The sequence below is a fragment of the Eufriesea mexicana genome, unplaced genomic scaffold, assembly GCF_001483705.2.
Source record: "Eufriesea mexicana isolate 0111107269 unplaced genomic scaffold, ASM148370v2 scaffold3966, whole genome shotgun sequence".
Classification (NCBI taxonomy): domain Eukaryota; kingdom Metazoa; phylum Arthropoda; class Insecta; order Hymenoptera; family Apidae; genus Eufriesea; species Eufriesea mexicana.
The window spans coordinates 366-12,806 of record NW_016911967.1 but is presented as its reverse complement, the minus strand read 5'-3'; the positions used below and the strand labels follow the sequence as shown (position 1 = coordinate 12,806).

The following is a 12,441-nucleotide window of genomic DNA, read 5'->3' as shown; positions in this document are numbered from 1 at the left end:
CAGAATGTGGATTTAAAGTCTTATCTTTCGCAAAATAATTTACATTTATTTACAATTTATTTATACAATTTTAATTTACTTAGTTATTTCGAAACAATTATTCGAAGTGATTTATGCTGATGATGTCACACTGTTGTGTCACCGTATTGAATGTGATAAAATTTATGTATTTCTATTGCATTTTTAATTACATTCTGAATTGTATTTTATAAATAAAATTTGATCAGATTTGCATTTAATGAAAATTAAAATCTGAAAAATTTATATAATTGATCTACCATAACTTAAAAACAAAATGTTTATTAAATTATTTTCGAGTTGATCGATTAAAATGTATTTGATTATTTCACATTCCTTTGTACATCTACAAACTATGTATTATGTGTTATAGTATATTAAGAATATAGGTTCTGCAAAATTTTATTTAATCAGATGTTTTCTTAATTGTAAAGTGTATGGTGCATCTGGAAACTTTCGAAAATGGTCACTGAATCGTCCCGTATAATATGGTTCAATAGTGCTGGTTAACTAGTGATTTTAATTCCATTCGTTAGCCTAAATCGTACCTTTTTGGACTGTTTCCTATATGACGCACAATAGTGTAACTTTAAAATATTCCACTGGCTTTGAGCTAGTTAGCAAGTACTATTGTTAAGCTTGATAGCGTACTGATAAAACAATATACACTTAATCCTCGATTTACGCAGCAGACTGGTGATGAACGATAATTTACTTTTGTATTTATTGCAACTTCTACAACTTGTAAATAATAGACAGTAGAATCTCTATTATCCGAATATATAAATAACTAATAATTCTTTGTAAAATAAAGTGTTCAATCCATTTTCTTTTACAGGTTGTGAATCATACAAAGGAATATGTTTATACACATACTAATACAATATTCTATATTATCGTTATATTTCAGACATAATAGAACTTAAAAGGAAACAATATATTTTTATAAAAACACAGCTTAAACAATGATGTACCCATACATTAAATAATTCGGATAATAAAGAATTTTCTGTATGATAAAATTTTAAAAACAAAGTATTATTTTATACTTTTTTAATTTGTTAGTAACAAAATTTTGTTAAACGTAAACTAACTTGAGAATTTCGAGACCTTTTATGCTCATTATTTCTTTTTTTACTTAGTTCTTATTAACATATTTCATGACAAAAAGAACACTTCAATAGACTGTATTAAATACTTTTAAATAATTGTTTGCATTCTTTTTACTCATGTTAACATCATAAAAATAGCACTAAGTATCATTAAGTAACTCGATGATTAAGTGTATTTTTCTCTTCGTTATTTACCAAAAAATACCATTAAAATTCAGTAAGAATTAACGACCCCACTTTCGTTCAATTCTTGTTCATTATTACACTAATTATATGTGCACATATATGCTGTATCTTTTGAATGATTGTATAGCATTTATATGTCGTGGCTTCCACTATAAGCACAGAAGAATTAATTCGATCTTCTCGATCGACTTTATATAAAAATCCCGATTTTTTTAATTTATATGCATTTTATCAGGTTATTATTGTTACCCGGTCTAAATATCGGCGATACAGTATTGATTTAATCGCGATAGTGCTCAAATCTTGTATATTTAGGCGCATGAGAATAATGTCAGTCTTTCGGTATAACGTATATACAGTTACTGTTTTTTGGTCTTACACTCACTCAGTATTTTTTCGAAATACTATTAGCCACTATTTCTCCGATGTAAGAACATATCATGTTAATTAACGGAAAATATGCAAAACGCGTAGAATGTCATATCTGATTCATAAGCGCGCGATTGTTAAGATAAAAAAAAAGAAAAGAAAACGTCGGGGGAACGCCAGGGAAACATTTGATATTGTGTATTAAAGTTGAAACTTCGAAACGATATTAGAATAATAAAGAAAATCGTGTATTTATCTTGCAAATTATTATAGTCGCGCTTTAATATCGAAATGAAAAGGTTTACTTATTGTAAATGAATTTGTCAACGTTTTTCTAGTTGCTAAAGACATTTTTAAAAGAGCAATATAAAAAATTTAATGCATATTGCGATTATAATTTGTATAAATTGTATTGTTTTATAGTTATGGTGTTGTAAATTTGTGCCAAGAGATATGTAAAGATAATTAAATCCTTGACTTACCATTTAAGTTCCGATGGCGCGTGCCATAGTCACCAGCAAGGTCAGTTACACGTCGAGCTATTTCGTGCGAACGCGGCCAAGAATAACACGTAACTGAGACAAAGACATCGGCGAATATTAACCACAAGCCTGACCTATTATGTTTACATTAGGCCCTATCTACAAACCACAGCACTTACTAGTGATACTTGTGTTTGACTCGATCTCCTTACCCCGAGTCTCATATAATATTGTAGTCGAAGAAATTAAGGACTAAGTAGAATTGCTCGAGATGATGTTTTTCTCTTTTTCTATTCTTTTGAGGTTGCTATTATTCTGTCTTTAGTTCCGTGCCAAATCCTTCGTTCGTACCTGTGTTATATATACCAAGGATCGCCATGTACATTCGTATATAGTTCAAGGGATTAAATTTATCAAGAAGCAAAGAAACCGATCATATACATTTATTGTTTTAATTATTGTTATACTATACACTACCGATGTGTTTATAAATTAACCTATCTTTACAAATTAGAGAAATACAATAATTTGATTCAGAAAAATGACAAAAAAAAGTGATAATAAAGAATTATATTAGAATAATCCCATTTATTTTCTTAAGACTATCAATTTCTCTTTTTAGCATAAAAAACAAATAAAATTTACTACTACGTAAATAAATTATGTATAGGAAATATAAAATCAATCTGTATACGGGTTTATACCATATATTTTAATTTAAAGCAATAATAGAAACTAGTACTAACTAATTTTATAAAAATAATTCAATGGCACGCTTGTACTAAAAAATTATCATTTATAATTACAAACACCTTTATTTTTACTATAAACAGTTCTATTTAATCTTTTCTAGTCACATAACGCTTTTGAATGTCCTTTAACCTTATCAGAAACCACTTCTAGGATATATATAACAAAAGATATATTTTAACCAATAAACAAATTTCCCGTTATTTGAAACTAATTTCCTACGATATAAAAATGTATAATAAACTTCTCATTCTAGTAAAAATTAATGAATATTGTTACAAATGAGATATCTAATTAGTTTCGAAAATAGGTACCAATATTTAAAGGCTTAAAAACTGTTGTAAATATTGAAAAATTAATTTCGAAAAATTGATAATCAAAATTTTAATAATAATTATAATTATTAACGTTTTGTAAAAATGTGACTAGTAAGGATTTATACAACCGAAATATAAGATTTTAAATGGCGCTTTTGATCGATGTTTGTCCAAAAATTTCTAATTACATACCTATATGAAATTTTGCTAAATTTCTATGGCCCCATTATAATTTTCATTCATGTTAATTTGCCTTTATGTATTATCTTGTCATTAATAAGACGAATAAGGGTGTCATTGTAAAAGAAAGCGCTAAATTTTCGTATAGTGTTAAAGAAATACTATATTACCGCTCAAAATGAGAAAATATTATTTATTATCGATAAAATCAATACATATGTGTAATATTAATTTTTGTTATCCCGCAATTTTTCTGTGGAACGATCGTTAATGTTTTTGAGAATAATGAAAGTTATATAGTAGTATGATAGAGAATATAGGTGGTAATAAATTTCTTTACGTAAAATCATTATCATCTCGTGACAATTAAAACCATTTTATAAATGTTATTTCCGTGTCTGGAAATTGTATATTTATAATTAGAAGCGAATAAGATATTGGAGTATACTAATATAAATGAATTACAGTGAGTTATCTTTATAATTTTGTGAGTATTATAAAAGTTGCAAGCCAAAAAATTTCATATTCAGATATATTTTAAATTTTATAATAATAGGACAATGATTAATCACAAGTTATTTAAACTTTTTATATAAAATCATTTGTTTTGCATAATACTTATAAATGAAAAGCTCACCTTTCAGACAATATAAATGTAACAATAATAAATACATAGAAGGATATCAACAGGGTGACAAGATTACAAATACAAAATATATTTTAAGTTTATTTATTTATATTAACATTTATATAAGGAAAGTCACAGAATTACTTTAATTTCTACCAAATAAAACAAGTCTCTTTTAATCTTATATAACGACAACTTTTTTTTAGTGCTATTCACCATCATATTTGAATACAATCACTACATAAACAAAAAGAAAAGAAAAAACTGAATATCACACTATAAAAAAAAATAAAAATTCTCTTTAACATACCTGCTTAAAGTAGTAGATATATAAGGAAAGTTACATGAGCATAAGTTCTTATGAAATAAGATGTTTTTTTATTTAAAGATTTGTTATAGATACTGCTAACAGGAAAATTACCTATTTACAGTTCATATATAAAGTAGTTACATAAATTGTTTACACATTATATAAACATATAGATAGACAGTATAAACATGATCTTTCACGATTGTCATTCCTATACTTAAAGAAGTATCGCGATCATAAACTGTACTTCTATTATAGCAAAACTGATGTAGTGATGTGTCTAAAGTTTAAATTTTAAAAATACACTTAAAAAGTGATACTAATCTAATCATTACTCTGTACCATATGCCTGATAGAGTTTACTCATTTTATATTAAATTTCAAAACTACATCAATTTCTATTATTCTTCTTAATATCGTATAAGAATAAAAAGTAGAATACCACCCAAGCAAAATTTGATTTGATTAAATTTTATTCAACATTATTTAGATGAATACTTTGTAATTTAATTATGTTCAATGTTGACCATTAAAAATTTCATTCATTTCTAATTAACAATATTAATATAAAAGATATATTTGCAAGGTAAATGCAAAAAGTTTGAATTCCATATAATTTGTTTTCCGGTTCTCACGTTTATATAGTATTAATAATTACTATTGAGGCTGCAAAAAGAGTGAAATGTAATTATAATGAAGTAGATATAATGATGTGATAATAATAATATTCAACAAAGCTAATACAGTTAAAACTCATAAATTATTTTAAATTATTTTAAAATATGATCCACGCATAAAATAACATATACAATATTTTATATATGTATAAATCATAAAATATTTTTAAAAGATATGCTAGTCTATGATTCTTTACAATCGGAGTTTTTCTTATAAATGACATTAAAAAATGTATTTTGTTGGTCAATTAGAAATATTGATCTAAAATTTGAAAAATATTAAATTTTCCAAAACAATTTAATTTCGAGACGGAAATGTAAGGTATATATTACACTTTACAGTCTACCTTTAAATCTTTATTACTTTGTATTATTTGGAAATTTAAAAAAAGGATAAAAGTCTTAATATTATTGAAAAATTCAGTAGTGTAAGAAATGAATATAAAAAAATAGTAACAAATAAAAAACTTTACAATAAACGTAAAATAGTGCATGTATAAATTTGTTTTATAAAATTAAATAGAAATTAAAATAAAATTTCTTATTTCAAAATTTTCAATGTTTAGAAAAATAAATTTATTGTGATTCTATTTCATAAATATCTGTAATAAAATGATGACTTTTATTTTTACACTCTATTTGCAGCTTTATGAAATTAATAAAAGTAACGTAAAAAAAAATGCAGTAAAAATTTAACATAAATATCATTTTCTTACTACCATACGATTTACATCATTTGTGAACATGCATTATATTTCAAAAATTATTGTTTATAGTTGCTTAACCCTTATTATTTAAATGAATAACACTATACATTGGTGTTAGTTGAATGAAGAAGTAAAGAGGGTACTTAATTCTCATGCTAATGTACTAATAGAATAATTAACTAAAATTCATAATGATCCATATTTCTTATAATTTGTAAATAAACATATTTGATTTAATGACATTGTAATATATTACAATCTGATTTTTGTACTACATAGGATTCACATTAACTTTTATAGAAACAACTAAATCAAAATAACGTTCACTAAAAAACTTGGAAAAATAACAGTTAAAAACCAAAGTGGAATTTTTAAAATGTGTTTCACAAAATATTTATGACTTATCTTAAAATTGAGCTGTTTTTTAACTCATAAAGCTACAATTTGTTAAATGTTTTTTTTTAATGAGAAATTTTCTATTGTATCATCTTGACTACACAGTGTTAAGCCATAATAACAAACAAATATAATTTGACTACAAGTAAAAAGAAATATTTCTTTTAGTTATTCAAGTCAAAATTAAAATAACGAAGGACGTAAAAATACCGTGAATAAATGACGATAAATGGTCCTATATAATAGTTCTTAATTCGCGATACTTCACTCCATAAATTTAACATTCGGACTGTTTGAATTATAGTTGTAACACTGTACATCAAAACTTTATTATTATCTTGCACACTTACATAAATTAAAAAAGAGACTTTTACCATGAATTAAGTAATTAAAAAAAAGAGAATTGAACTTGTTATGGCATAACTGTAAATTTAACATATGGTGTAGATCTCTCCTTCAGTTCACACCATATCCAATTAATAGTCTGTTAAAGCAAATAAATGATTACTGTGTTATAGATAAAGCATCTAAATTAGCCAACAAATCCTTTACATCATCCTGAACTTGAGCAGGGGTATTTGATAAAGATAAACGCGAACACAAAGTGTTTAAAGTTTCCATCTTCGAATGGGTATCTTTAAGTTTTTGCAAATATGCAAACAACATATTAACTATGTTTTGAACTTCTTCTTTGATTTTCAACATGTCTTCTCCTCTATAGTTTCGTAATAATTTTAATTTTGTCTGTGCTAAATGTAATGGATTATAACCATATTGACCTAAGCATAAAGGATCTGTTCCCGCATTTAAAAGAAGTGTAACCACAGATATTTTACTTGTCACAGCTGCTAAATGTAATGGTGTATTACCTACAGAATCACGAAGATTAGGATCTGCACCATGTTCCAATAATAAACGAACCATTTCTGTATAACCTCTGTAAAAAAATGTATATTATATCACACTGATATTATATTCAATAAATAGCAATAAATACTGCATTTAAAAATTAAAATATTTTATGATATTTAATAAATTTAATAATATTTAGTAATAGATTACAATATATTTAATAATTAACTAATTTGATATTGTTAGTTAACTAAATTATAGTTCTTAAAATACAATTTATGTTAACATTTATACACTATATAAGTAATACAACATACAAAATAATTAACAACTCTTATATTATGTTCTACAAATAAAATTGTTGTAGAAACTAATAAATTAATTTTGAATATGTTAGTTAAATTTACCTGCAAGAGGCAAGATGAAGAGGAGTTCTTCCTTGTATGTCACAAGTATTAGGTGATACACCAGAATTTAAAAGACGTCTCATAGCAATAGTGTTATTTGTTGCTGCTGCAATTCTCATTCTATGCTCACTGACACAAGTACGTATAGGATCAAAATGACGATTTCTACGTGTTGCATTGATAAATTTTATTTTTCTACACAAAACATAGTCTAAAAAATGTAAAGAAAATATTATTAAATGGCATTATACCTTGCCAAAATATAAAATTCAATGATTTTAAATAATACTTGAACAATAACTATACAATTACAAACATTATTTCATATAATTCTACACAAATTAACTTTCTTTAAACATAATTAAATATAATAAAATATAATATAATTTAAAAAGATTAATGAACATAACTTACAACCTAATAATTTTCTTCTTGTTGATGTTCCAAAAGAATTTTTAATCTTAATCTCTAAAATCTGCAACAAATTATCTTTACTGATATATTTTGAACAGTACAGTATAATTACTTCAAAAATTGTTCATAATATTTATTTAATAATAAGAATCAACTGTTATTATATCAATCAGCTGTTATAATTAATGTAATCTTTTTTAGATAAAAAAATATTTTACACAACAGTATTAAATCGATTGAAATGAGTTAATTAGAAATAATCGAAATTAATCATTAAAATCTAAAGGTATAGAAAAATAACATTTTACATAAAAATAAAATAATACGTACATTTGGAGATATATTGGAACATGATCTTGAACTACTTGTCGGTATAGAATATTGAATGTCACTATGTACGTTTGTTAAAGAAACAGATGAGTCTGAATCAAATGTAGTGTGGACACCCGTTTCTTGTATTTCATTCTGATTATTGACTATTACTGCAGTAGAAGAACTGACATTATTCATTTCTTCTATTGCTACATCTTCGTTTTGAGCAATGGAACTATCATCTGAGTTGTTACTTGTTTCAATTCCTGAGTCCACGGATGTCATTTTACATTGAAATGTTCGACAACGTTTTAGACACAAAACGCTTCTCCTTGCAAACACAAATTATACTGCTTACATACATACCATGACTGCCTGCACAAAAATAATAACAGTTATGAAGTTTGCCAATGAATAGAACCAGCTCTTCATTGCCACCTTTACAAATTTTCCTAATCGTGAGATAATATAAATCTATCATAAGATAAAATATTTAGCAAAAATATAAACCACCGTTAAACCGTTTGTTTTCCAAATACAAATATAATACTTCTATGTAAAAAAATTTGAAAATATCACTTAAATTAATGTATTCGATTACAATAAAATTTGTTTAAATAACAATAGTAATTTATAACTACAAATATATCTGTTTTAAATAAATCGAAAAAAATAATCTTATTAATGTAAAATTTCAGAGAAACAATTTTTTAAGGAGGAATAGTAATTTTTTCTTGACATGATTTGAAAACAAAAATATATTCCTATTTTATAACAGTAGTTTATACATTTTATTTTTAATTATATTAAAGATTTTCCGCATTCGTGAAAAATTTTCGATATGTACATAATAAAAGAAATATTTATGTATTTGAAATTTATTTAAGAAATAATTCTTAAATTTTTCCAGAATTAGGAATGAAATATAAATTAAATGTAATAATAAAGAAAGTAGCTACATTTATACAAAAGTTGTTATTAATTTATCTCGTTAATTCACATAATATCAAAATATAAATATTACGCGTGATGTATTTGCTTCTAATCTGTCCTATTAGTATGTATTCTATGGTTGATATGTATTTATACCTACTTTCACAAAATATCAGAAGCGTTTTCTAGAAATTTAATTGAAATAAAATGTTGTCATTTACGACTAATACAATATTTCGCTTAGGACAATCTACAAGTTAGTATCCAAATAGTGTTTCAAATTTTACGAGTAATTGTCTATAATTATTAATTCACAGTGTCACCATAAAAAATTACTTTTTTGTGCTTAATGCAAAAGTTATTTATATATGAGAAAAGTGAATAAAGATATGAAATGTTACATAAAGACTACGCGTATTCTGTTGGAAATATTATTATGCTATTAAAGTACTTATACATTAATAAAAATGGTTTCAAAATATTAATCATATTTTTATACTTTTTAGATGTAGTTATTCATATCAATAAATTTCACACATGTTTTACTGTATATTTAGATCAGAGACGGAGAGAGATGTAAGAAAAAATTTTATGAAATATAAATTCATAGTATAGATTGAAATAAAAATATCAACTAATTTAACATTTACAGAAAAGGATTAATAGCAAATCCAAATAAACATGGACCATTGGTTACTTTACCTGATTATTCTTTTAAAGATAACAGACCTACTGCATATGGTTCAAGACAATTATATCGTATACAAAAGCATCAAAATTATGTGGTATTTTTCTAAATAAGATGTTTTAAAAATATTTGAAGTATAATACCCGAATTAATGATATGTTTGATTTACAGAAAAGAATTCTTCAACTAGTTAAAGAAGTTGATTATGCAGTTGAAAGGCACGCTAAATTAAAAATGACAGAAAAAGAAGAACAACAAAAACTTTTAGAAAATGTATTAAAACCTAAAGGACAAGAATTAATCACTAGTAATTAATATTTTTGAATGTAATAATTTGTAAATACATATAAAAATAAAAGGATATTTCTCACTTATATCAAATATATTAATATTATTTTATTACTATTACTTAACTATTTATTAGAATGATGAAGCAAACAAATTTCTTTTTTAATAATACAATAATATATTTAAAATCTACAAATATAAGTTTAGTTGACTTGGTAATCCATTGGTAATTTTATAAGTCGTGGTATTTTATTTCTTTCCTCTTCTGGAATATCACACAATCTGGTTGGAACAGGACGTAATTGTTTAATTTGATTACTAACATTTTCTAACATTTCTTTGGGAACATTTGCATCAGGAAAAATGTGTAACTTTTCCATAAGATATCGCCTTTGTAGATTTCCAACCATTGATCTATAAACTGCTTTCTTAACAATCTGTATATAAATAAATAAAATATGTAAAATAATAATTGTATATTAATATTAAAATATATTAGTACTATACTTGAAATTGATAATTACCAAAGTAGGATTTTTACTATGTAATTCCCATGCAAGTGTCCAAGAAGCACCACCACTATATCCAGTATGATGAAAGTATACTCGTTTTTGCCATTCATCCCCACGCAATGCAATATCTTTGCTGTTTATGACTATTACGTGATCACCACACTTACCTGTATAACAATTAAGTGGAAATGTTAATAGGTAGAATATCATGTAATGTTAAATTCTGTTTCAGGATATTATTTATGTTGATTTATAACAAGTATTATAATAATATATTTAATATATTTGTAACCAATATTATAATAATGTATTTAATACATATACATTATATAATGTGTATATTTATTTTTACTTACTTAATGGATGATATATTGGTTTATATGTTCCCATAAGATACTGTTTTATCAAAAGAGCACTTTTATATGGATCTTGCCAAGTTGCATCAAAAAGATGCCAAACAGTTGTAAAAGTACCCCAATGCTATAAATAAATAGATCTTAACAATTACATGTATAAACAAAAACAAAAATAACAGGTGTCAAATTAATTTATTACGAAAATTTAATTAACATAATTTAAAAATATAATATAAAAATATCCTAAATCAAATTAACAACAATTTTTAAAAAGATATATTGTAATTTACTAAACTAAATGTTTTATGAAAGTACGAACAATGAAATTATTCAAATTATTTATTCTGTAAATAAACTATTTATAAATATATAAAATAAATAAAACAAAAAATAATAGTAGAATTAACGATGTAATGATAAAAAGATGTGAACTATAAAATTATTAAAAAATACAAACTTCTGCTTGACGAAGAAGAGACATGGTAATGTATGTACAAAATTTAATCGTAATATATGAAAAGTAACATATATACTTAATTTCTGTTAAGCACTTTACTATACTCTTAAGGTTAAGTTCTCATATCTAGAATAGGATCTTTCAATGAAATTTTTCTTAATGTTGGTCACATTGCATGGAAGTAGTGTCTGACAAGACTACACCCGTTAAAAATTGGTAATTGTTAACTTTATAAGCTTTTTATATATTTAATAATATACACAATATTTTTATTGTTAGCCATTAGTTGAATAAATATAACTTTTTAATATTTCAAAATCAAATTATAAAAGTTCTAAAAATGTATTTAGAGGAAAGTTAATTAGTAATAATAATATAATAATAACATACATTTTGAGAAATATTGTAACATAATTTTGAACCATTTCTCGGTATGAAATATTGAATATTATCATGTACGTTTGTTAAAGAAACAGGCGAGTCTAAATTAAATTTACAAGGAAAGTGCAAGTCCTTCGGGTCACCGATTTAGTTGATACCTTTGATACTCTGCAGGTTTGTAGATATCGTCATGCAGTTTAAGAAAATATATCATTATAGCGGCAACTACTCAATAGTATTTGAGATATTTACGATTAAAGTTTCATTACTTTCCTAATTATAGATTTATTTCCATCATTTTACAAGTACAGTCGTGGCCTAAAAGCGATAGATGAATATTCCTGTGGTAATGGACCGTGGTTCGATTCTCGTCCCATAGTTGGTAGTTTTTTAATCTATTTCTAATAGTGTTCATTTTTCGTCTATGAAAAAATTGTAAATAAAATTTCTTAATAAAATAATTTATTTTTACGCTTTCTGAAGCTAGTGTACAATTATTACAAAATAATAAGAATATTATGCAAGAAAAATACTTTTCTATAGCAATCTTATTTACTACAGGAAATACAAAACCTATCACTCATGTAAGTATTAATTATTAAATTAAACATCCTATAAGAATGTTGCCTATAATTCCAACTTTGCTGTGCAGCTATAAATTTTCATGAATTAATTACAGAAACTTGCAATTTAATAATTTTCTATTGTC

The 12,441-nt window shown here is 24.6% G+C and overlaps 3 protein-coding genes across 3 annotated transcripts; 1 reads left to right on the top strand and 2 right to left on the bottom strand.

Annotated features, from left to right (window-relative positions):
- Positions 1–6,425: 6,425 nt before the first annotated feature.
- Positions 6,426–8,476, bottom strand: LOC108551416 (ankyrin repeat domain-containing protein 54). Its single transcript, XM_017905569.1, has 3 exons — positions 8,114–8,476; positions 7,392–7,602; positions 6,426–7,069 (listed from the first exon to the last, which is right to left on the bottom strand). The coding sequence occupies exons 1-3, from the start codon at positions 8,400–8,402 to the stop codon at positions 6,637–6,639; spliced, it is 933 nt and encodes a 310-aa protein (XP_017761058.1). The 5' UTR covers positions 8,403–8,476; the 3' UTR covers positions 6,426–6,636.
- A 728-nt stretch (positions 8,477–9,204) lies between these two features.
- mRpL52 (mitochondrial ribosomal protein L52) lies at positions 9,205–10,053 on the top strand. Its single transcript, XM_017905571.1, has 4 exons — positions 9,205–9,306; positions 9,557–9,626; positions 9,703–9,835; positions 9,910–10,053. The coding sequence occupies exons 1-4, from the start codon at positions 9,258–9,260 to the stop codon at positions 10,051–10,053; spliced, it is 396 nt and encodes a 131-aa protein (XP_017761060.1). The 5' UTR covers positions 9,205–9,257.
- Positions 10,054–10,229: 176 nt separating this feature from the next.
- On the bottom strand, positions 10,230–11,467 carry mRpL13 (mitochondrial ribosomal protein L13). Its single transcript, XM_017905562.1, has 4 exons — positions 11,352–11,467; positions 10,895–11,018; positions 10,551–10,705; positions 10,230–10,463 (listed from the first exon to the last, which is right to left on the bottom strand). The coding sequence occupies exons 1-4, from the start codon at positions 11,373–11,375 to the stop codon at positions 10,230–10,232; spliced, it is 537 nt and encodes a 178-aa protein (XP_017761051.1). The 5' UTR covers positions 11,376–11,467.
- Positions 11,468–12,441: the final 974 nt, after the last annotated feature.

Excerpts from the sequence above, each read along its gene's own strand:
- LOC108551416 (XM_017905569.1), bottom strand. The coding sequence starts at position 8,402 with ATGACATCCGTGGACTCAGGAATTGAAACAAGTAACAACTCAGATGAT. Across the intron at positions 7,603-8,113 it reads ACGTATTATTTTATTTTTAT|ACTATGTTTTGTGTAGAAAA; the intron begins GTAAAATGTTAT and ends TACATTTTTTAG. Across the intron at positions 7,070-7,391 it reads CTTCATCTTGCCTCTTGCAG|AGGTTATACAGAAATGGTTC; the intron begins GTAAATTTAACT and ends ATTTTTTTACAG.
- mRpL52 (XM_017905571.1), top strand. The coding sequence starts at position 9,258 with ATGTTGTCATTTACGACTAATACAATATTTCGCTTAGGACAATCTACA. Across the intron at positions 9,307-9,556 it reads TCGCTTAGGACAATCTACAA|ATGTAGTTATTCATATCAAT; the intron begins GTTAGTATCCAA and ends TATACTTTTTAG. Across the intron at positions 9,627-9,702 it reads GATCAGAGACGGAGAGAGAT|AAAAGGATTAATAGCAAATC; the intron begins GTAAGAAAAAAT and ends TAACATTTACAG.
- mRpL13 (XM_017905562.1), bottom strand. The coding sequence starts at position 11,375 with ATGTCTCTTCTTCGTCAAGCAGAA. Across the intron at positions 10,706-10,894 it reads ACCAATATATCATCCATTAA|GTAAGTGTGGTGATCACGTA; the intron begins GTAAGTAAAAAT and ends ATTGTTATACAG. Across the intron at positions 10,464-10,550 it reads ATAGTAAAAATCCTACTTTG|ATTGTTAAGAAAGCAGTTTA; the intron begins GTAATTATCAAT and ends ATTTATATACAG.